This window comes from Indicator indicator, chromosome 11 (assembly GCF_027791375.1).
Source record: "Indicator indicator isolate 239-I01 chromosome 11, UM_Iind_1.1, whole genome shotgun sequence".
Lineage (NCBI taxonomy): Eukaryota > Metazoa > Chordata > Aves > Piciformes > Indicatoridae > Indicator > Indicator indicator.
Window position 1 is genome coordinate 11,551,842 of NC_072020.1, and position 20,832 is coordinate 11,572,673.

Consider the following 20,832-nt stretch of genomic DNA (forward strand, 5'->3'; position numbering starts at 1 on the left):
CCTCTCAGTTGGGGATGCTCTCAAAGGATACAGGCATAGACAGGCATCTAGGCAAGTGCATTGGTAAAGTTTCTCTGTGGGCACGCCTCCTACTGGCAGTCTCGCTGAGGTACCCCAGCAGAGATGATTTACCATGGAACCCTAAGCCTTGGACCACAATAGCTGAGGGAATCAGGCGTCTGAGAGAGTTTGCTGTGAGAGAAGTAATGTATGGAGATCATAAGACTCTGAATCCTGATGAAATTCCTGTTGGAACAGGCCTTGCCAAAAAGCTCATTAAGCTTGCTCCTCCTAATTATGCTACTATTCTGGCAAGCAGGATTGTGGCAAGAAATTATGGTGGAGCACCTCCTACTGTTGGCCATTTCACTGACCAAATGAGGCAGTTGGAGGATAGTCTTGCACGTACTTCTTTGGTTTCAGCCATTGAAACTCTGTCTGGAAAGATGGAGAATTGCATGAAAGAGCTGAAGGAGGAACTTAAAACCTCCATATCCAACTTGATGAAGGGGGATGATTCTAATTCCTCTTCCTCCAGATGGATACAAGTTTCAGCTGTCAGAAACAGACGTGCTCCAAGGAGGCCATTCCAGAATAGGTCAAACCAAAACAGACAGCAGAGGCAATCACGTGGCAGTATCTGGATAACTCTGCGTGATCAGTTTGGTGAGAACATGAACAGATGGGATGGTCAACCAACTTCTGATCTTTTCAAGAGGTTACGGGAGCTGCAGAGGGGCAGATCCCGAGGTAGCAATACCAGGAGGGTAGCTGTCGCTTCCTCAGTTTCCCAGAACAACTCTGATAGCTCCAACAGTGATCCTAATTCTGGTGCTGGACGTTGTGCCAGCTGTACATGTGGAGGTAATCCCCACCATTAGGGGTGCCCTGCCTTCCGCCAGGGGGAGGTAAGGGATAATGGAGATAACAGAATCTATTGGGATGTGTACATCCAGTGGCCTGGCACTTCAAAATTTCAGAAGTACAGGGCCTTGGTTGACACAGGAGCTCAGTGCACCATAATACCATCAAATTATCAAGGGGGAGAATCTATAACTATTCAGGGAGTCACTGGTGGATCTCAAGAGTTGTTTAAGATAGAGGTTGATATAAATTTAACTGGGAAGCAGTGGAAGAAACATACTATTGTAACAGGTCCTAATGCACCTTGTATTTTGGGAATTGACTTTCTGAGAGAAGGGCGTTTTAAAGACTCTAAGGGTTACAAATGGGCTTTTGGAATAGCAACTGTAGAAATTGATGGAGGAAAATTGAAGTTGTCTATTAGACCTGAGCTTTCAGATGAATCTGCAGTTGTGGGACAACATGAGATAGAGGATGTAAAGCTGCCGGTTGCTTCTCAAACTGTGCATCACAGACAATACAGAACCAACCGTGACTCTTTGGTGCCCATCCAAAACTTGATTCGTCAGTTGGAGAGTCAGAAGGTCATCAGCAAAACTCATTCACCTTTCAACAGTCCAATCTGGCCTGTGAGAAAGCAGAATGGAGAGTGGCGTCTGACAGTTGATTTCCGTGCCTTGAATGAAGTAACTCCACCCATGAGTGCAGCTGTACCAGACATGATGGAACTCCAATATGAGCTGGAATCCAAGCAGGCCAAATGGTATGCTACCATAGACATTGCTAATGCTTTCTTCTCTATTCCCATAGCAGAGGAATGCAGGCCTCAGTTTGCTTTCACCTGGAGAGGCATTCAGTACACATTCAATCGTTTGCCCCAGGGGTGGATTCACAGTTCAACCATCTGCCATGCAGTGATCCATGATGCTTTGGAGAAAGGTGGAGCTCCAGAACACATTCAGTTCATCGATGACATCATCGTCTGGGGTGAGACTGCTGAAGAAGTCTTCGAGAAAGGTAATAAAATCATTGACATTCTCTTGCAAGCTGGTTTCGCTATCAAGCGAGACAAGGTGAAAGGACCTGCCAGAGAAATCCAGTTTCTGGGAGTGCGGTGGCAAGATGGTCGCCGTCACATCCCAATGGATGTGATAAACAGAGTCTCCACCATGGCAAATCCCATCAACAAGAAAGAAACTCTGCGTTTCTTAGGCATAGTGGGATTTTGGAGACTGCACATTCCTGGATACAGTCAGATTGTGAAACCTCTATATGATGTGACTCGAAAGAGAAACAGTTTCCAATGGGGTCCTGAGCAACAAGCAGCCTTTGACCAGATCAAGCGAGAGGTAGTCCAAGCGATGGGTCTGGGACCTGTCCGAACTGGTCCAGACATTAAGAACATTCTGTACACGGCCGCGAGTGACAATGGTCCAACCTGGTGCTTATGGCAAAGAGCTCCAGGGGAGACACGAGGACGTCCTCTTGGTTTCTGGGGTCGTGGCTACAGAGGCTCAGAGACAAACTACACTCCAACAGAGAAAGAGATTTTAGCTGCTTATGAAGGAGTGAAAGCTGCTTCTGAAGTGATCGGAACTGAGTCACAACTTCTTCTAGCTCCTAGATTGCCAGTTCTGAATTGGATGTTCAAAGGCAAAGGTTCTTCACCACATCATGCAACAGATGCTACCTGGTCTAAGTGGATGGCTCTGATAACACAGAGAGCTCGAATGGGAAATCTCGAAAGGCCTGGTTTGGTGGAGGTGATCACAAACTGGCCAGAAGGCACAAGCTGTGCTAAACCTCCAGAGGAGAGAGTAGCTCGTGCTGAGGAAGCTCCTCCTTACAGTGATCTGTCTGATGATGACAAGAGATATGCTTTGTTCACAGACGGTTCCTGTCGTCTGGTTGGGAACAAGCGAAGGTGGAAATCTGCAGTGTGGAGCCCAACGCGCAGAGTTGCAGAAGCGAGAGATGGAGAAGGAGAATCCAGTCAATTTGCAGAGGTAAAAGCTGTCCAGCTAGCTCTTAACATAGCTGAACGTGAGAGATGGCCAAAGCTTTATCTCTACACCGACTCGTGGATGGTAGCCAATGCCTTGTGGGGTTGGCTGAAAGACTGGAAGAAGAATGGCTGGCAGAGGAAAGGAAAGCCAATCTGGGCTGCAGATCTGTGGCAAGACATTGCTGCTCGCATTGAGAGAATCCCAGTGAAAGTGAGACACATCGATGCTCACATTCCTAAGAGCAAAGCTACTGAGGAACAACAACACAACCATCAGGCAGATCTAGCTGCAAGAGTTTCCCAGGTGGACACAAACTCTGATCCTGATCCTGATCTTGACTGGAAACACCGAGGTGAGCTGTTCTTAGCTCGGTGGGCCCATGACTCGTCAGGACATCAAGGCAGAGATGCAACCTACCGATGGGCTCGTGACAGATCCATTGACATTTCCATGGATGCTATCACACAAGTCATCCATGACTGTGACATTTGTGCTGCTATTAAGCAGGCAAAGCGGATCAAGCCCTTGTGGTACGGTGACCGATGGTCCAAGTACAAGTATGGTGAAGCCTGGCAGATTGACTACATCACTCTACCTCGTTCTCGATCTGGTAAGCAGTATGTGCTGACTATGGTAGAGGCGAGCACTGGATGGCTGGAAACTTATCCAGTTCCTCATGCAACTGCACGTAACACCATTCTTGGCCTGGAAAGACAAATCCTGTGGAGACACGGAACTCCAGAGAGGATTGAGTCAGACAACGGAACTCATTTCAAGAACAATCTTGTAAAAAACTGGGCCAAAGAGCACGGCATCGAGTGGATATTCCACATTCCCTACTATGCACCAGCTGCAGGGAAGATCGAACGCTACAACGGTTTGCTGAAAACCACTCTCAAAGCCATGGGGGGTGGATCTTTGAAAAACTGGGAGAAACATTTAGCACAAGCAACCTGGTTAGTGAATAGCAGAGGTTCAGTGAATCGAGCTGGACCTGCCCAATCAGATTTGTTGCGAAAGGAAGAAGGTGATAGAGTTCCTGTTATCAGAGAAAAGAATCTGTTAGGCAAAACTGTTTGGGTATTTTCTCCTTCAGGAGAGGCCAAACCTGTCCGAGGGGTGGTTTCTGCTGAAGGTCCTGGTCACACCTATTGGGTGATGCAAGAAAATGGTGAAATTCAGTGTATTCCACAAAGAAATCTAACTTTGGCTGAGAGAGGTTAAATTCAGAGTGTTGCGCAGACACAGCATCGCGCCCAAGAGGAGAGTTCATGAGATCTACGGTGCACGAACCCTGAGAGCCCTGAGTCACCTGAGAGTCCCTGTTCCTTTCTTCGCTCCATCTGCGAGGAAACAAGCTGTTTGCTGTTTTTCCTGTGATTTGACTCTTTTGAATCATCTACATCTGAGATAGCCGGAATGGACTATGGTCTTTATTCACCTATTGTTGTAGATATTATTTTAGATTAGATAAATGATAGTAGCAGCCAATGGAATTGTTTAGAAGGGGTGGACTGTGATGGTTTGAAACTGTCTTTTTAATTTTTCCTTGCAAAGTTCAGAACAGAGAAAGTGAAAGAATGTAAATAAGTCACTATTGGGTGTAAGAAAGCAAAATAACGATTGTTCTAAACACTTCCATTGGATAGATAGAAATGTTTAAGAACTATTACCCAAAACAAAGTGGGCATTCTGCACATTCTGCGTTCGGCAGTGGGGGCAGTTGCTGGGCTGTCTGGCTGCTGTTTCTTCTTCTCTTCTGGCTGAAGATAACACACTGACCTTGGCAGCTAAGTCAACAACTTTCTGCTTAACTAACTCTGCTTCTCTGTCCAGGGGGGTCTGGGGGGGAAGCTCCTGGGAGAGGGAGGCCCCTTTGGGAGGGTCCCCTTGGGGGGAAGCAAAGGGAGATCGGTTGTGCTTTTTCTGTTGATTGTATATATTTGTGAATGTTGTGAATTTTGTATATTTGTACATATTCATTGCATTTCATTGTAGATTTTAGACTCTGCTTGTAAATACAGCTTTTCATTTGCTTCCAGACTGAGCTAGCCTGGTTATTGTCGGTGGGGGGGGAATTTCAGCTCACACCGACACAAGGTGGTACACAAACATCACTTCCTTGTCCTCTCTTCAGAACCTTGGAAACACAGGACTTCACTAACATTATGTTTAGTTTAGCCTCCGTCAACAGAAAAGAAAGAGAACTAATTTGAAACTTCCCCAAAAAGGGCAAAGAGAGGAATGTTTGTATTCCCTTAACAGAAGTAATATCCCAGGCTGCTGACAGGCTGAACCTTGAGAGTGTAATTTTACAATGGAAGTGGTAGGATAGCATCCCTCTGCTGCACAGGGTTTCTACGAAGATTTGGTTTGGATTTTTTTCATATTGATAGTGATGCCTTTATCAATTTTAAAGCACTAACATTAAACCACCAAAAGGCATGTAGGTTTCAATAAAATTCAATTTTTTATATCTTCAGCCCATATAACCAAATGAGCTGCTTTAACTTTTTTTTTTTTTTTAAGCAGAAAAGATAATAAAGTTAAATGAAAAGTCCCAGAGCTTAGTTTTAAGATTGAATGGTATTTTAGATGAAACAGTTAAAGAAAGCAGAGTTTCTAACTCTGAGATAAAAATAATGGCATTGCAGGGATTCCTCTTGGAGCTGGGCAATTTTAAAACACACTTCCTTCTCACTGGCATGAGCTACTGTGAGCTGCCTGTGAGTCCAACCAGGGATGATGCTACAGAAAGAGCACTTTATGAAAACTAGGAATTAGAGGATCATCCCCAACTGTACCACTAACATGCTAGGAGACTGTGGACAAGTTGCTTCTGTACTTCTGCTTTCCCACCTGGATATGTAAGATAGTAATCTCAGAATCATAGAATGGTTTGGGCTGGAAAGGACCTTAAATATCATCTAGTTCCAATCCTCTGTCATAAGCAGGGACACCTCCCACTAGATCAGGTTGCCCAAGGCTTCACCCAACCTGAACACCTTCAGGGAAGGAGCATCCACAACCTCCCTGGCAACCTGTTCCAGTGTCTGACCACCCTTGTGGTAAAGAATTTCCTTCTAATATTTAGTCTGAATCTACCCTCCTCAAACTTATTATGTTCACTCTTAATGCAAGGTTTGTGGATCTCTGAATAAGATCTATTGTAAGCACGCCTATCATTTTGCTAGTCCAGCTGGTTTCTGGAAATAGCTCCTGTTCCATGAGAGACAATTAAGAAAAGAAAGTAGCACTGGACAGAAATTACTGTAAATAAGTTGACTTGAAGGTCTGGTAATGAAGAAAGGAAAGCACTCACAGGACCACAGAATGGTTAAAACAGTGATTAGTGCAGCGAACAAAACGTGCACGCCTAAGAGCCAGGAGACCATAAACAATGTAAACAAAACTCCTGGCACAAATGAAGACAGAGTAATGAGAAGATGAAGAAAGCATCGCACAGGGGCACACAGGTATGCTGCCAGACAACCTGTGTGTTCTTATACACACTTGCATGTGCATGCATACTCACAGTCATGCAGAAAGAGAGAAAGAGAAATATCTAACGGCCTTTAGGTTGGAGTCAGATTCTGTTGGTGGCACTTCGCTGCTTCACTCATCCAATATGAATATTAGGGCTGCAGAGAGGGAAAATTAAGACTGATTCTAGCTTGTGTATAGAAAGGGTACTGCTTGTTCTAAGAGTCACTGCAGTATGTAATTATAAATACATATAATTAGGTGACTTAGATATCACAAAATTACCCCAGTGCTGCTTTCTGCATGATTTGGCTATGCAACCAAAATATGCCATGCAAACCTGAAATGAATGACCTTGTGGATTCAGAAACTGAGAGTTTTCACTTGAGACATGAAGAAGATGCAGTTATTAATTTAGCTAACTATTCTAGAAGGAACAAATACTGATATTTATGTCAAAGACTTCAAGAACTAACAAGGTATTATTCTTTCAGACTTGTGTTTCTGTTGATCACCAACTCCAATTTTACCATCTTTACTTGTGGTAAAGGCACTTCTGAGGTCTCCTCTCAAACTGAATTCTTCCATAACCGGTAAAATCTAAACTAACTTTGGAGCTTTCTCTCCACTGGGGGCAGTGAGTGTGTATCTCAGCTTCATTGCCACTCGGATGACCTCTAAGAAAGCTGTTTGAAATTATTATCTTTCAGTACTCTGTTCAAAAGGTATTTGGGCAAGCAGGAAGGAAGAGGAAGAGGATGGAGATGCAGAAAACATGGAAACTACACACACTTAATTCCTTTGGAACAAAATAGTTCCTATATGTTCATGTGAGCTCAAAAGCCTCCTTAACATAAAACTTCAGTAGAAGTGGCTGACATATCAGAGTAGAAATTTGATCCATTCAGTATAGCAGATAAATGACAACTCTTTCTCTAACCAGTGAAGGAATATCTGTTTCAAATACCCCATCTCCTCACGGCTATATTTCATCCAGAAACATTGTCACAGGACTGTGGGTCCATGGCATACACTGAATGTAATTAATTTCCCAGCTTAACATATCACTACCCAGAAAGAGCAGCAAACACAGCATGACTGTGGAATCCTTTCTTACTTTTTTTTAAGGTACTAAAGAGATACTTTCCTGATTTACTAACTTCAACTATAAATCGTAAGGAAACAGATTTTTAGTGTCTATTTGTCATAGTTCTCTTTGAGAAGTGCTCTGGATGAGCCAGACAGGATGGGCAAAAATCAAGGCTGGAGACATACATGTTTTTCCTGGAACCAGGAAGACATATTACACCTAGTTAAGACTTTCACTTAAAAACAAAGCTTTTATGTTTTTGCTTGTTAGTTTGTTTCCAAAAGGAAAAAAAAAACAACCAAACCCTCCACACTGTGACACCCATTCTCTATGCGCTTGCAGTTTTTAGACTTTGGACCTTCCTTTCTTCTCAGCTGTATGTACTTCCCAGGTGACCACAGAATTCAAGGGCAGCTTTCTTCTCTGCAGGAAATTTGCAGATGGACAGTTTGAACAGTCTGTTTTGTTACCACACAATATATTTTTTTTATGTCAGAATCTTACCCATTGAGATGTCTAAATTAAGTGTCATTTTAGGTACTTAAAGAGGCTAGAGTTTCAAAGGAGCCAAGTGGTAGCATCACTGAAGCCAGGACATGTTACACATGCTCAGAATCTCTGTGTGGACCAGGTACTCATCTAAGCACTGCTTTATCAGGGCATACAGAAGAATCAGTAAGCCTCCTACTATACAATTCACAGATTACTAGAATGGTTTGGGTTGGAAGGGACCTTAAAGATCAAGTTCCAACCCCATGCTGCGGGCAGGAACACCTCCCACTAGACCAGGTTGCTCAAGGCTTCATTCAACCTGGCCTTGAACACCTCCAAGGAGGTGGCATACACAACTTCCCTGGGCAATTTATTCCAGTGTCTCACCACCCTCACTATAAAGAATTTCTTTGTAATACCCAGTCTAAATCTCCCCTTCCCAAACTTAAATCCATTCTTTCTCATCCTATCACTACAAGCTCTGGCAAAAAGTTGCCTCCTGACCCCTTTGTCTACTGGAAGGCTGCTATAAGGTCTCCCCCTATGCTTCTGAATAAAGGGCAAACTGGAACTCAAGCTAGTAATTTATACAGCTGTGATACAGTTTTGGGTTCTGTTTGCTGAATTTTCATGTATTATTTGTCTAAATTAAATCAGTGGCTTCTTGAAAATCCCTAGTCAGAAAATGAAGAAGAGCAAAAAAACGTTTAGCTGATAGCATCTTACTGTGCTTATGGAACAGATGCTGCAAGCAAGAAGGAGCTAGAATTTAATGAACATGGTACTTAGTTTTAGAAAACACATCTGTGTTACTTCTTGCACCTCTGACAAACTCAGATTGTATTTAAAGCACATCTTACATGCAACAGGATAAAAACGTAACTGAACCGAAGCCTTCAGTTTAGTGCATTGGCACGAGCTCTGTACAACTACTGCAAGTACCTCTGGCTTGTACTTTACAAAACATCATCCAGGATTACAAGGTAGTACCCCTTTAGCCAACGTAACAAGGTTTTACCTAAGAGAGTGATCAAAGAATTAGAAGTTTTACAAATAGGCTACTTACATTTGAAACACATTCGTAGCTGCCATGTTCCCATTGCTCTTATTTTAACCACACATTGATTATTCACTATAAAACCTCTCGTGATAGCTTTAAAAAAAAAATAAATCCCTTTATAGCAATATCTGGGATTTGATAATGAACTGAATCCAGGAAACATTCAAGTTCTCCTTCATTCTAAGGGCAGTTCTGTTAAGAGGGAAACACCTTGTTTGCCAAAGGCAAAACAGATCCCAGGCGTAGGTGGCTCATCTGTTCCGACAACATTCATTATTATTCGTGTCCTAGATGGCAAGACACCCCTCTGTGCTCTTGTGATGATAAATTACAGAGGGAAAAAAATAAACTATCATATGAAGACTTTCCTGGCTCACAGCAAGACAGATAAGAAAAATATATGGAGAAAGAGCCCCCCCCATCTCTGTCCATACTGAGAGAGAAAAAAGCCCAGATGAACAGCAGTATGTACCAAGGGTGGCAAGAAGAGATGCAATTGCAGACAGGCACTGTGTGACAGCACCCATGGATATCTATTTCACTTAGAAGATCAAGACATTTTAAAATATCTCAAGCGAAAAATGGTTAATTATCTACCAGCCTGGAGGGAGTAGAGAAGATAGAGGGAGTGGCATTGGGACTTCCATCTCTTGCTGCTTTGTTGGGCTACAGTGATGTCAGGAACTTTCCCATCCTGCTACAATGAAAATGGGAAAGGAGGAGGTGTACACATCTCCTTCCATCTTGTGCTTATTTTCACTCTGTGATGTGACTCTTGCCCTGCTGTCAAATAAGAAGATGCAACAGCTGCTTCCTCTCAGTTCCTTTCACCTACAGGTACAGAGCAGAAGAGACTGCTCAGCCCTTAGGAATGACTGTTCCATGGGGAGGAGAGGTCAGCAACCTCAAGAGCACACCTGTCATAGACTCATCATGTTGGAAATTGTTAACTTCACATTTCAGATGAAAGAAGTGGGTCTCTGAAACCAAGCTGTGAATGGGGAGGGGGCACATTGCTGCCTCTGCCATTCCAAGGAAATGAGCAGCTGACAAATCCATATGGCTCCTTTTAAGTGTAGTGCACTGCTTGCTCTGCAAAGGTTCCCTTTGATTCCAGGGGAACCTTTAGCAGAAGGAGGTATTGCTTACCATATGCAATGTTGGCAAGATAAGATTCCCCCTCCCATCTCACCTTTGGAAGGGGAGAGGAAGGAGATGAACATCAAGGCTCAGTGTGCCAAGACATGAAAATATATTTACATGCCACAGAGACACCCTTGCTTTGAACACCAGCCACAACAGCTCTTCTGTACTTTGGGTAGTTCATTAACAGAAATCAATACAAGCTGCGTTTTAAGAAAGCCAGAGCTTGTTCATTGACACACTGTGCAATTCCTTTTCAGCAGAAGCATCAATGCTTAAGAGGTGTGCAGTAAATTATGGCAAACCCCCAAAATGACAAGCCTACAGAAAATACTGTTGCATTTTAGTGCAAGCTTAAAACATCAACCCTAATACACAGCAAGGAAGAGTAATTAGTAAGAATTAGACACAAAAGGTGTGTCACTTTTACCTGCAGGCCATTCTTCTCTATCTTCTTCTGGAGTATCTGAAGGCACTTGGTGAAATCTGTGAGATCCTGATCCATGGTCTCAATTAACTCACATCCCTAGTGAAGAAGTAGCAAAACAGAAAGAAAAACAAAAACACAACACAAAAAACTAATGTCAGTTATCATTCAGTTTCCAGAACTAATGCTGTCTGGGGTGAAATTAACTGCAGTCAGCTCTGGAAGTCTCTGCATGGAGATGCAGAATTAAGTAAAAGATTATTACCCTGACAGAGCCCAAAGACCACAGGTCCCAGTTGACCAAATTATCATGAAACAGTAGTTTGATAGGCAAAGGAATAGATATTCAAAACCCATCAAATACATTCATGAGTTTGGACAAGCATGTTCTGTTGGAAGCACAAGTGCCAGTGTAGTGAGCCTTCAGTGACTAGAAACTTCCAGCATCAGGTTCCTCCCTGGTGCTACACTTAGTAGAATCATAGAATTATTTCAGTTGGAAAAGACCTTTGAGATCATTGAGTCCAACTATTTTCTAACTCTGCCAAATCTGGTGCTAAACCATGCCCCTCAGTAGCACATCTCTGCCTCCTAGACACACCTCCAGGAATGGAGATTCAACCACCTCCCTGGGGAGACTGTTCCAGTCTTTGAGAACCCTTTCACTGAAAATGTTTCTTCTCATATGCAACCTAAACCTCCCCTGGTGCAACTTCAGGCCATTTCTTCTTGTCCTATAACTTGTACTAGGGAGCAGAGTCCAACCCCCACCTGGCTTCAGCCTTCTTTCAGGGAGTTGCCGAGAGCAGTGAGGTCTCCCCTCAGCCTCCTCTTCTCCACATAAAAGAAACCCAGTTCTCTCAGCCATTCCTCATAAGATCTGTTCTCCATACTCTTCAGCTTCATTGCCCTTCTCTGGACCTGCTTCAGCACCTCAATGTCTTTCCTGAAGTGAAGGGTCCGAAACTGAACTCAGTACTCAAGGTGTAGCCTCGTCTGTGCTGTGTACAGGGGCACAATCACTTCCCTGGTCCTATTGGCCATACTAGTGCTGATCCAGGCCAGGATCCTGTTGGCCTTGGCCACATGGGCACACTTCTGGCTCATGTTCAGCCAGCTGTCCATCAACACTCCCTGCTAGGCAGCTTTCCTATTCTTTCCTACTCTTTACGGGACTCTCTGTCCCGTATCTGGAGTGTTCATGGGGTTGTTGAGACCCCTGTGAAGGACCCAGCACTTGGCCTTGTTGAATCTCAATCTACTTGGTCTTGGCCCATCAACGCAGCCTATCCAGGTCCCTCTATAGAACCTTCCCATCCTCAAGCAGATCAACACTAACTCCCAGTTTAGTGTCACCTGCAAAGTTACTGGGAGTGCACTCGATCCCCTTGGCCAAATCATTGATGAAAATATGGATGAGGGCATGTTAAAGTAGAGAAGAGCAGGAGTTCAGATTTCTTAATTGAGAGTTAAAGCAATTCTCAAGCCTGTGTTAAAATGAGTAAGGAAACATGGAGAATATCTGCCACACAAAGTCATTATTGAAAGAGGTTTCAATGATACAAAACATCCAATACAGCATCATAAATTAAAATAAGAGCCACATATACTGGATTTAGAGGTTCCCTCTCTTACTACACCAAGGTCCCTTTAAAAGCCTCCTAGATTTGTCTTTATCTGACAGATTTTGTTTCTGTTACACACAATAACAACTGATAAGAGAAAATCACGCAGACTACAGAATTTTTGTGTGTGCGCCTGTATGGATAAAGTACACTTTTTTGTTGTATTAGAAAAAAATCTCCAAGAATCCAAAATGTTGAAATTGTATCTACCTTAGTGGTAAAAATAAAGTTATAGAAGAGGAAAATTTCCCAGATCTGTGTGTGGATGGAGTTTAGTGCATTTTATACAACAAAATAAAAACCCTCCAAGAGGAAGACAAAAACTGCCACTGAAACGCTTCCCCACACATCCAGAATGCATTTAAAAACTAAACAAAACCATCATGCAGTAGGGGATTTGAATAAAGTGGGAAGCAGACCTGGATACCTAGGATATATTTACCTCCATCTTCACCAGCATGTGCCCAAGTCATAGAAGGCAAAAGCAGGGAGTGGGAGAATGAAGAACTGCCCACTGTAGAACATCAGGCTTGAGACCATGTAAGGAACTTGAAGCTGCACAAGACCATGGGATTTGATGAGAGAACTGGCAGATGAAGTTGCTAAGCTAGAAGTAATGTTGCTGTCTCCACAAAGAGACTAGGGAAAATGCAGGTGGAGCCTGGACTCAGTGCTAAGCATCAAACAATGTGAAAAGCTGACATGTCTCTGCTCTTTACCGGGAAAGGGTGAACCATTAAATTGGCAGGGGAAGAAGGGACACAAGCCCAAAAAGGGACTTGCAGCCCAGAAAGCCAACCAGAGCCTGGGTTGCATCAAGAGAAATGTGGCCAGCAGGTCAAGGCAAGTGATTTTCCCCCTCTATTCTGCTCTGGTGAGACCCCACCTGGAGTACTCCATCCAGTTCTGGAGCCCCTATTACAAGAAGGATATGGACATGCTGGAACATGTCCAGAGAAGGGCCACCAGGATGATCGCAGGGCTGGAGCACCTCTCCTATGAGGACAAGCTGTTCAGTCTGGAGAGGAGAATGCTCTTATTGTGGCATTCCAGTATCTTTCCATTCAGGAAAGCTGGGGAGGGACTTTTTAGGATATCAGGTAGTGACAGGACTAGGGGGAATGGAACAAAGCTGGAAGTGGGGAGATTCAGACTGGACATAAGGAAGAAGTTCTTCACCATGAGAGTGCTGAGACCCTGGAACGGGTTGCCCAGGGAGGTGGTTGAGGCCCCATCCCTGGAGGTGTTTAAGGCCAGGCTGGATGAGGCTCTGGCCAGCCTGATCTAGTGTGAGGTGTCCCTGCCTATGGCAGAGGAGTTGGAACTAGATGATCCTTGTGGCACCTTCCAATCCAGACCGATTCTATGATTCTAAGCCATCTAGAGTCTTAATGAACACAGGAGCCAGACAGCACCAGCCTGAGACCCCAAGGGAGCCTGAGAATGGCACGGGGAAGGTCAGATCCACCCAGAAAGCTCATAGGTGGATCTGAAAAGTACTGAAAGGAATCTGTTAATCAAAGCCACTGTAAATGAAAAGATGTCCCATTCACTAGGAACGGGCAGCTCTCAGACAGCCTCGTCTTTGGCATTGATAGTACCAAGAGAGACCAAGCTGTGAGAAATTGTGAGCAGAGAGAACCTCCTCAGTCTTTTGCAATCAGCCTGAATGGTATAAGAATGTGACAGATGAAGACTAAATCAATGGCAGGGACAGCTACTGCTGAGCACAGGAGAAGAGACAGAATCTGAGTTACCAGCTCTTAAATTAGCAGCAGAGAAGGAAGGTCTTTTATCTTTTGCCAGGGCCATTCCTTGGCTTCCCAGCACTGGCAGAAATAAGTGGTTTATAGGTATTGATTTATAAATAAAAGATTTGACCCCAACTCTCCCGAAGCACTTTGAAATTCTCCTTCCTGCAGGCACTAACAAGCCTGATCTCCTCCTTGGACAGTCAGGTGTTGGCAGCTGCAGGTAGGCTGCAATTCTGCTTTCTAACCAGGGATGACCAAATTGTCTGGGTTTTTTTAAGTGATGATCACTTGAGTCTGTCTTTTGAAGCCTGTACCTGGCTGTGCTCACTGAGTGCACCAGCAACATCCAGTTCAGGCTTTTAACAATCCCTCTTGCACTGAGGCCCAATTTTGAGTGGGCAAGCAAGAGACTTACAGAGTTCAGTGGGGAAAAATGTAGGATCTTGCACCTGGGAACACATAACGCAGTGCAGCTCTGACTGGGATTCACCTGGCTGGAGAGCTGCCCTGTTGAAACAGACCTGGGGGTCTTGGTGAATAACAGGCTCAGCACAAATGAACAGCGTGCTGCAGTGGCAAAGAAATCCAACAGGGTGCTGGGTTGCATCAATAAGGGCATCACCAGCAAAGATAAAAAAGTTATTGTCCCACTTTACTCAGCACTGGTCACACCACACCTGGAGCACGGTGTGTTGTTTTGGTCCTTTCTATACAAAAAAGATGTAGACAGGCTTGTAAAGTGTCCAGAGAAGGGCCATGAGAATGATCAGAAGCCTGGGAGATCTTACGAGGAAAGGCTAAGATAGGTGGGTTTGTTCAGCTTTGAGAAGGCTTGGGGGAGACCTTATTACTACATAACAGTACATAAAGGGTGGCTATGTAAAGGATGGAGATTCCCCTTTTACAAGTAGTCCCATGGAAAAGACAAGGGGTAATGGGTACGAGTTACTGCTGGGGACAATCTAAACGGACTCCAGAAGGAAACGTCTCCCCACGAGAACAGTCAGACACTGGAATCATCTCCCAAGGGAAGCAGTGGATTCTCCTACACTGGACAGTTTTAAGACTCAGCTTGACAGGGTGCTGGGCCATCTCATTTCAACTACACTATCACCTAGAAAGCTTGGACCAGATGATCCTTGGGGTCCCTTTCAACCTAGCTTTCTGTGATTCTGTGAATTCGTTAAAGGCAGGTGACTGTACCTGTGATAAGGATACAAAGAGGGCACTGCAGCAGCAGCTGAAACCAAAACCTGGCTTAACAGTGGTATCTACTGTCTGCACCTTTGACGCTTTATGCAAGTACTGCTGCAGCTCATTCTGAAACAAGATGCCACCAATAAAGCCACCTCTTCCTTCAGATTAAACTGATTTCTCATTCTCCCTTGATGTCAAGCAAATCACCAGATCTGGAATTGTCAGACACTTTTCCAACAGCTCCTTTTGTCACAATGGCAAAGAGACTGGCATGGTCAGATTGTCCTGGGGAAGAGGACAGGCAGCAGCACTCACATCTTGCAGCATCCTCTTTACAGCCTCTCTGAAATTAATGTTCTGTGCAGCTCATGGTCACCCATGATAAGAGAGCTTTACATAAATCTGCTCCTCCTGACATATCAAATACCATTATTTTATACCACAGAACTGGATGATGATTCCAATGCAGTTGATGTCAACCTTCACCATATTATCCCAGATGACAAAGATTTTCAGGACAGAGCTTTCTGATGCAGCTAGGGTTTAATGACAGGGCAGTACAACCACCACGAGACAGGCAATAACACTTGTGGCTTTATAGATACCTGCTCAACTTAATAACATTAACCTTTGGCTAGCAAGTTAAAAAGCCAAGCAAATTTAACATTAGGAAAGGTTAGAAAAATCAATATCACACACAGCAGGAAAGAAAACAATAGATGGCATCTGATGACGATATAACTTTGCTGAATGATAGGATGAGGCACATGGAATTAGGCTGTGGCTGTTCTGTCTTATTAGAGCAGTGATGGGAGGCATATTGCTAAAGGAGCAGGAGTGTGCCAGACACACATAATAAGATTATTGAACCTTATATTTCAGGCAGGCACTGAAATTAGACAGGCACTGAAATGTCAATCCCTACATCTCAGCATTTCTCCTGATTTTAGAAATTCTGTGCATCACAGCATGTTGTGTGTTTGAAGAAAGCAGTGGGTAGGTGTCCATTCCCCCATGGCCTTATTAATACCTTATTAAAAAGAAGTCATGTTTGTCCTTTCTCTGATCTTCCTGAGCATAGGAATATAATGAGGACAAAATACATAAATACCCTAATTTGTACTCTATCACCAAGACCCTCCTAGGGTAAGCCACTCAAGTTTATCTTTGAAGCCCGTGTCTGGCTGGATTCAAGTAATGTCCAGTTCAGCCTTTTAACAATTCCTGTTGTACTAAAGCTTAATTTTGAGTTATCAATCTCAATAGTGATGCAGTTATGTATAGTTTTAGTGGCAGACACCGGAAAGCTGTATCTCCTCAAGCTGAAAGATGAGAAAGGAGACAGCTTACAGAATCTCTAAAACCCACAGAGCAGACAACTAAAATGTAAGGAACCTCTATAAATAAAATGGTATTTCTAAACGCTCTCCTTCCCTTAAACCTCACCTGCCCAAATAGTAATGCACCCATTCAATCCCAATACCTCACAGACCAACTGATAGGAGCTATAGATTTACAGAACTACTTTAGTTGGCAGGGACTTTTCAAAGTCATCTGGTTCAACTTCTCACTCACAGTAGGTTAGATTTGCTCAGGTTGCTCATGGCCATTTCCGGTCTAAGTTGAACATCTCCCAGGATGGGGACTCTGCAACTCTTCTGGGTAACCTCTTCCTGTGCTTCACCATTCTTGCAGTGAAATTTTGTTTCTTGGTATTAGACTGGCATCTCCTGTATTGCAAATTGTGGTGTTGCTTCTTTTCCTGTCCTTTTTTACCTCAAAGAAGAGTCTGGTTCTATCTCCCCTCTGCTCTCCTATTAGGAAGCTGAAGACACCTTTTTATATGTAGGCTGAACAAGCCACTTTCCCTCAGCCTTTTCTCACACATCACATGCTCTAGACTTCCCTAGCATACATTTCCCTTACCTGGACTATATTTGCATGCCATATTTCCACCTCAGAGCCCCCAAAGATGTCAATTAGCAGCAAAGAGGTAGAGGGTTCCTAATTCTCCCTGTAAATTTCTAGCATCAGGGAATTTCAGTCATTTCATCCCTCTGGTTTCCTCTTCTATTCCTGTCCACCCAGAGAATAGCCCCAAACCTTCACATTCTTCATATGCCTGCTGCGGGGTTCACAGCTGATGCAAAACAACTGTCCCAGAATAAAAACTAAGTCTAGCATGAGATGAAGATGAACCACGCTAGAATGTCACAGGAGGTTTCTGAAAACAATTACAGAAACCAGACTGGAGAAAAACAGAAGAAGAATGTGCAGCCTGAGCTGCTGATAGGCATAAAAGCTGCAGAGATTTCCTACAGGCTGTAGGTTACTGGAGGCCAATGTAGTAAGATGGCACCAAACCTATAGAATTGGCTTATCTCTATCAATTACATACCAGCAGGAAATTAGTGAATTGAATCCTTTTGCATTTTGGGAGTAGGATGCAAGTATGGAAGGCAAAAAGCAGTTAAGTTCAGCGATTTCTTTGGGGAGTTTCAAATACTGCTGAACAACAAGTATTGAACAGCTTCTCTTTTGATCAGCTTAATTGTATGAATTGCCTTTTGATTATTGCAGTAGGGAACAAAATATGTGTAATTGGTGAAAATTATTTTTGGTATTTAAATAGCCAAAACCAGATAATGAAGTGAAATGCATTTTCTTTCAGCATTTGGACTCAAATTTGGCTGACTGATTGGCACCAGTGCAAAGCTAATACAGTCCAGATTGCTTGGACCTCAGTTCTGGGGTGGATGATGTTTTGACTCATCCAATTGCACATTAAGTGGTGCTGCCATTCGGATTAACTAAGAGAATTTATTAATCACGTTGAAGTATATGCACTGGAAGCCAAATAACTGAAACACACACTCAAATGAAAGGCCCATTACTGAAAAACCAAACCAAGAATGTCCAGTTTTGACCATCTCTTCTAACCTTATATAACACCCCTTGATTTATTCAACAAGTACTATCTGGTGGACTTGAAACAAACCCAGTAAATATAAACAAACACATGCATAGCTCCACAAAACAAAACCTACGTGAACTTGTCAAACTTGACTAGCAAATAAAATTAAAAAAAAAAAAAACAAAACCAAAAGAAAATTAAGAGCTCTGTAGTTGAAACTTTGACTGCAACAGCTGCAGCTTCTTCTCCTTTTCCCTCTTTCTATTTTGATACAGTCTTTGTTGAAGTAAATAAAATGTTTCCTGGTTTTGTTTTTAATGAGGCAGCATGTGGCTTCTGGTGGAGGATAGCTTTTTAATACCATACAATTGATGTTGAGATAGCAGCAATGAAATAGTTCTTCTGAATTAATTAGGTTGCTCCCTTTCAAAAGAAAATCCCATTGTTCATGAAATCACAGCACTTGCTTAAAATGAACAAAATATGAGTCTGTTGAGTTGGTATTTGACCAATAGCAGGGACAGCAAGAATGCCTTCTTTGCCTCCTACGACAAACTGAGGAGAGTAAAACCAAAGGTTTCTAAACCATACAATGGCTTAAGGTGGAAGAGACCTTAGAAATCGTCTACTCTCTGTTACCATCTACTCCATCCCTGCCACTGGCAGAGATGCCTTGCAACTAGACTTGGCTGCCTATGGCCTCATTCAGCCTGGCCTTGAACACCTCATGGGGGCATCCACAACTTCTCTGAGCAACCTATTGCAGAGTTTCACCACCCTCATACTGAAGAACTTCTTCCTAAGATCCAGTCTAAACATATTCTCCCTCAGCTTAAAACCACTGCCCCTAGTCCTGTCACGAGACACCCTTATGAAAAGTCCCTCTCCAGCTTTCCTGTAGGTTCCCTTCAGGTATTGGACAGCAGCTATAAAGTCCCCCTGAAGCCTTCTCTTCTTCAGGCTGAACAAGCCCAGCTCTCTCAGCCTGTCCTCATAGCACAGGTGCTCTAGCCTTTGGATAATCCTTGTGGCCCTCCTCTGGACTCACTCCAACAGCCCTGTGTGCTTCTTATGATGGACACACCAGAACTGGTTTCAAGGTGGGGTTTCATGAGAGCAGAGTAAAGGGATGAATCACCTCTCTTGACCTGCTGGCCACACTCCTCTTGATGCAGCTCAGGAAATGATTTGCCCTCTGGGCTGCATGAGTGCTCTGCCAGCTCATGTTGAGGTCGTCATCAATCAATACCTCCAAGTCTTTTTCTTCAGGGCTACTCTCAACCCGCTCTGAACCCACCCTGTATTTGTGTCTGAGGTCAGTCTGACCCAGATGCAGGACCCTGCACTTTGACTTGTTGAACCTCATGCAGCTGGCACTGGCCCACTTCTCAAGCCTGTCACAATCCTTCTGGATGGTATCCCTTCCCACAAGTGAGTCTACCACACCACACAGCTTGGTGTCACCAGCAAACTAGCTGAGGGTGCACTCAGTGCCACTGTCCATGCTGCAGACAATGTTAAACAGCACTGGACCCAGAACAGACCCCTGAGGAACTCCACTTGTCAAAGCCAAGCAAAAAAACCCTCATGAAACACCAACCAACGAACAACCGAGCAACACAGTCAACATTCCATTTGCTGGATCAATTCCCAGGATTTATCTGTACTGCAGCAAATTCTTATGATTTATTAAGCTCACCCACAGGTCAGAAAGTACAATAAAATATACTTCATTGCAGCACTTCTGTCAGAAGACACTAATATCTTAGATTTTTCAATAACCAGGAGGAAAGAAAAGAGTGTTGCATGAGGTGGAAAGGTCTGCTGGGAGCTGCAGTCTCACTTATGCAACCCTTATCTCTCCATACCCATTTCTGGCATTTGAACAGCAGGCCTACTTTTGTACATCCCAGCACAACCCAGACGTGTTATTTCTCCAAGCTGATGATTAAAACTGAGCACAGCCCAGCAGTGACAAGCCACCTGCTATTTCTGGATCTTCTCTAATATTTTGCTTATGCACCCTTCCTTGTCTGAAAAACAAAGGTCCAGAGGGAGGAGTTTTAATTGATGGTCAGGCTCCTTCTGTACTCAGTACTTTCGTAGTACTTCTGTACTATGAAAAGCTTTTGTCTACCATGTTGATGATGCCCTTTGGATCCTAACCTACTGATAGGACTGATTACAGTACCTTGCTTTTCTTGGAAAGTAACTTGGAAACAGGAATTGCTCCTCTAGCTGTGTGCATTTATGTATGAAAATATGAGGAAGCTTGTGTAAGGGAAATCAGTGCTGGAGCTGCACCAGCCTCTGACAGAAGGGAAGCACATGCCATTGAGTTCAGACAGCATTGGCTGCTATCCAGTCGTGACAATGAGAGTCTTTTGTTGACTTGGGTGCACTTTGATCCAAGAGTAAGAACCGTATCATTTCTAAAATGCTGTAGCTGCACTTAAACACAGGTTAAAACTACCTTGGGCACTCGCATCAATGACAATGCAATTAAGAGTCATACAGCGGGAAAAAGAAAGGCTGCCCCAACCACAGCTCCTGTGCCCCACGAAACTGAGGAAATTGGGCATGCAGTATTACTTGCAATTCAACCATCTGAGATAGCTTTCAGAGAACCATAGTACAATTTTTGTTAGAAAAGATATTTAAGATGACCAAGTCCAACCATTCCCTAACTCGACCAAATCTGTTGCTAAATCATGTCCCTCAGCACCACACCTCTGCCTCTTTGAAACACCTCCAGGCATGGGCATTTAAACACCTCC

General features: G+C 43.6%; 1 protein-coding gene across 1 annotated transcript in view; it reads right to left on the reverse strand.

The window, feature by feature from the left end:
- The window catches only part of TPK1 (thiamin pyrophosphokinase 1), a 284,463-nt gene that overhangs the window by 136,860 nt on the left and 126,771 nt on the right, over positions 1-20,832 (reverse strand). Inside the window, exon 5 of the mRNA XM_054385135.1 lies at positions 10,569-10,664. Coding sequence (XP_054241110.1) covers positions 10,569-10,664 — 96 coding nt within the window. The remainder of the gene's footprint in view (positions 1-10,568; positions 10,665-20,832) is intronic.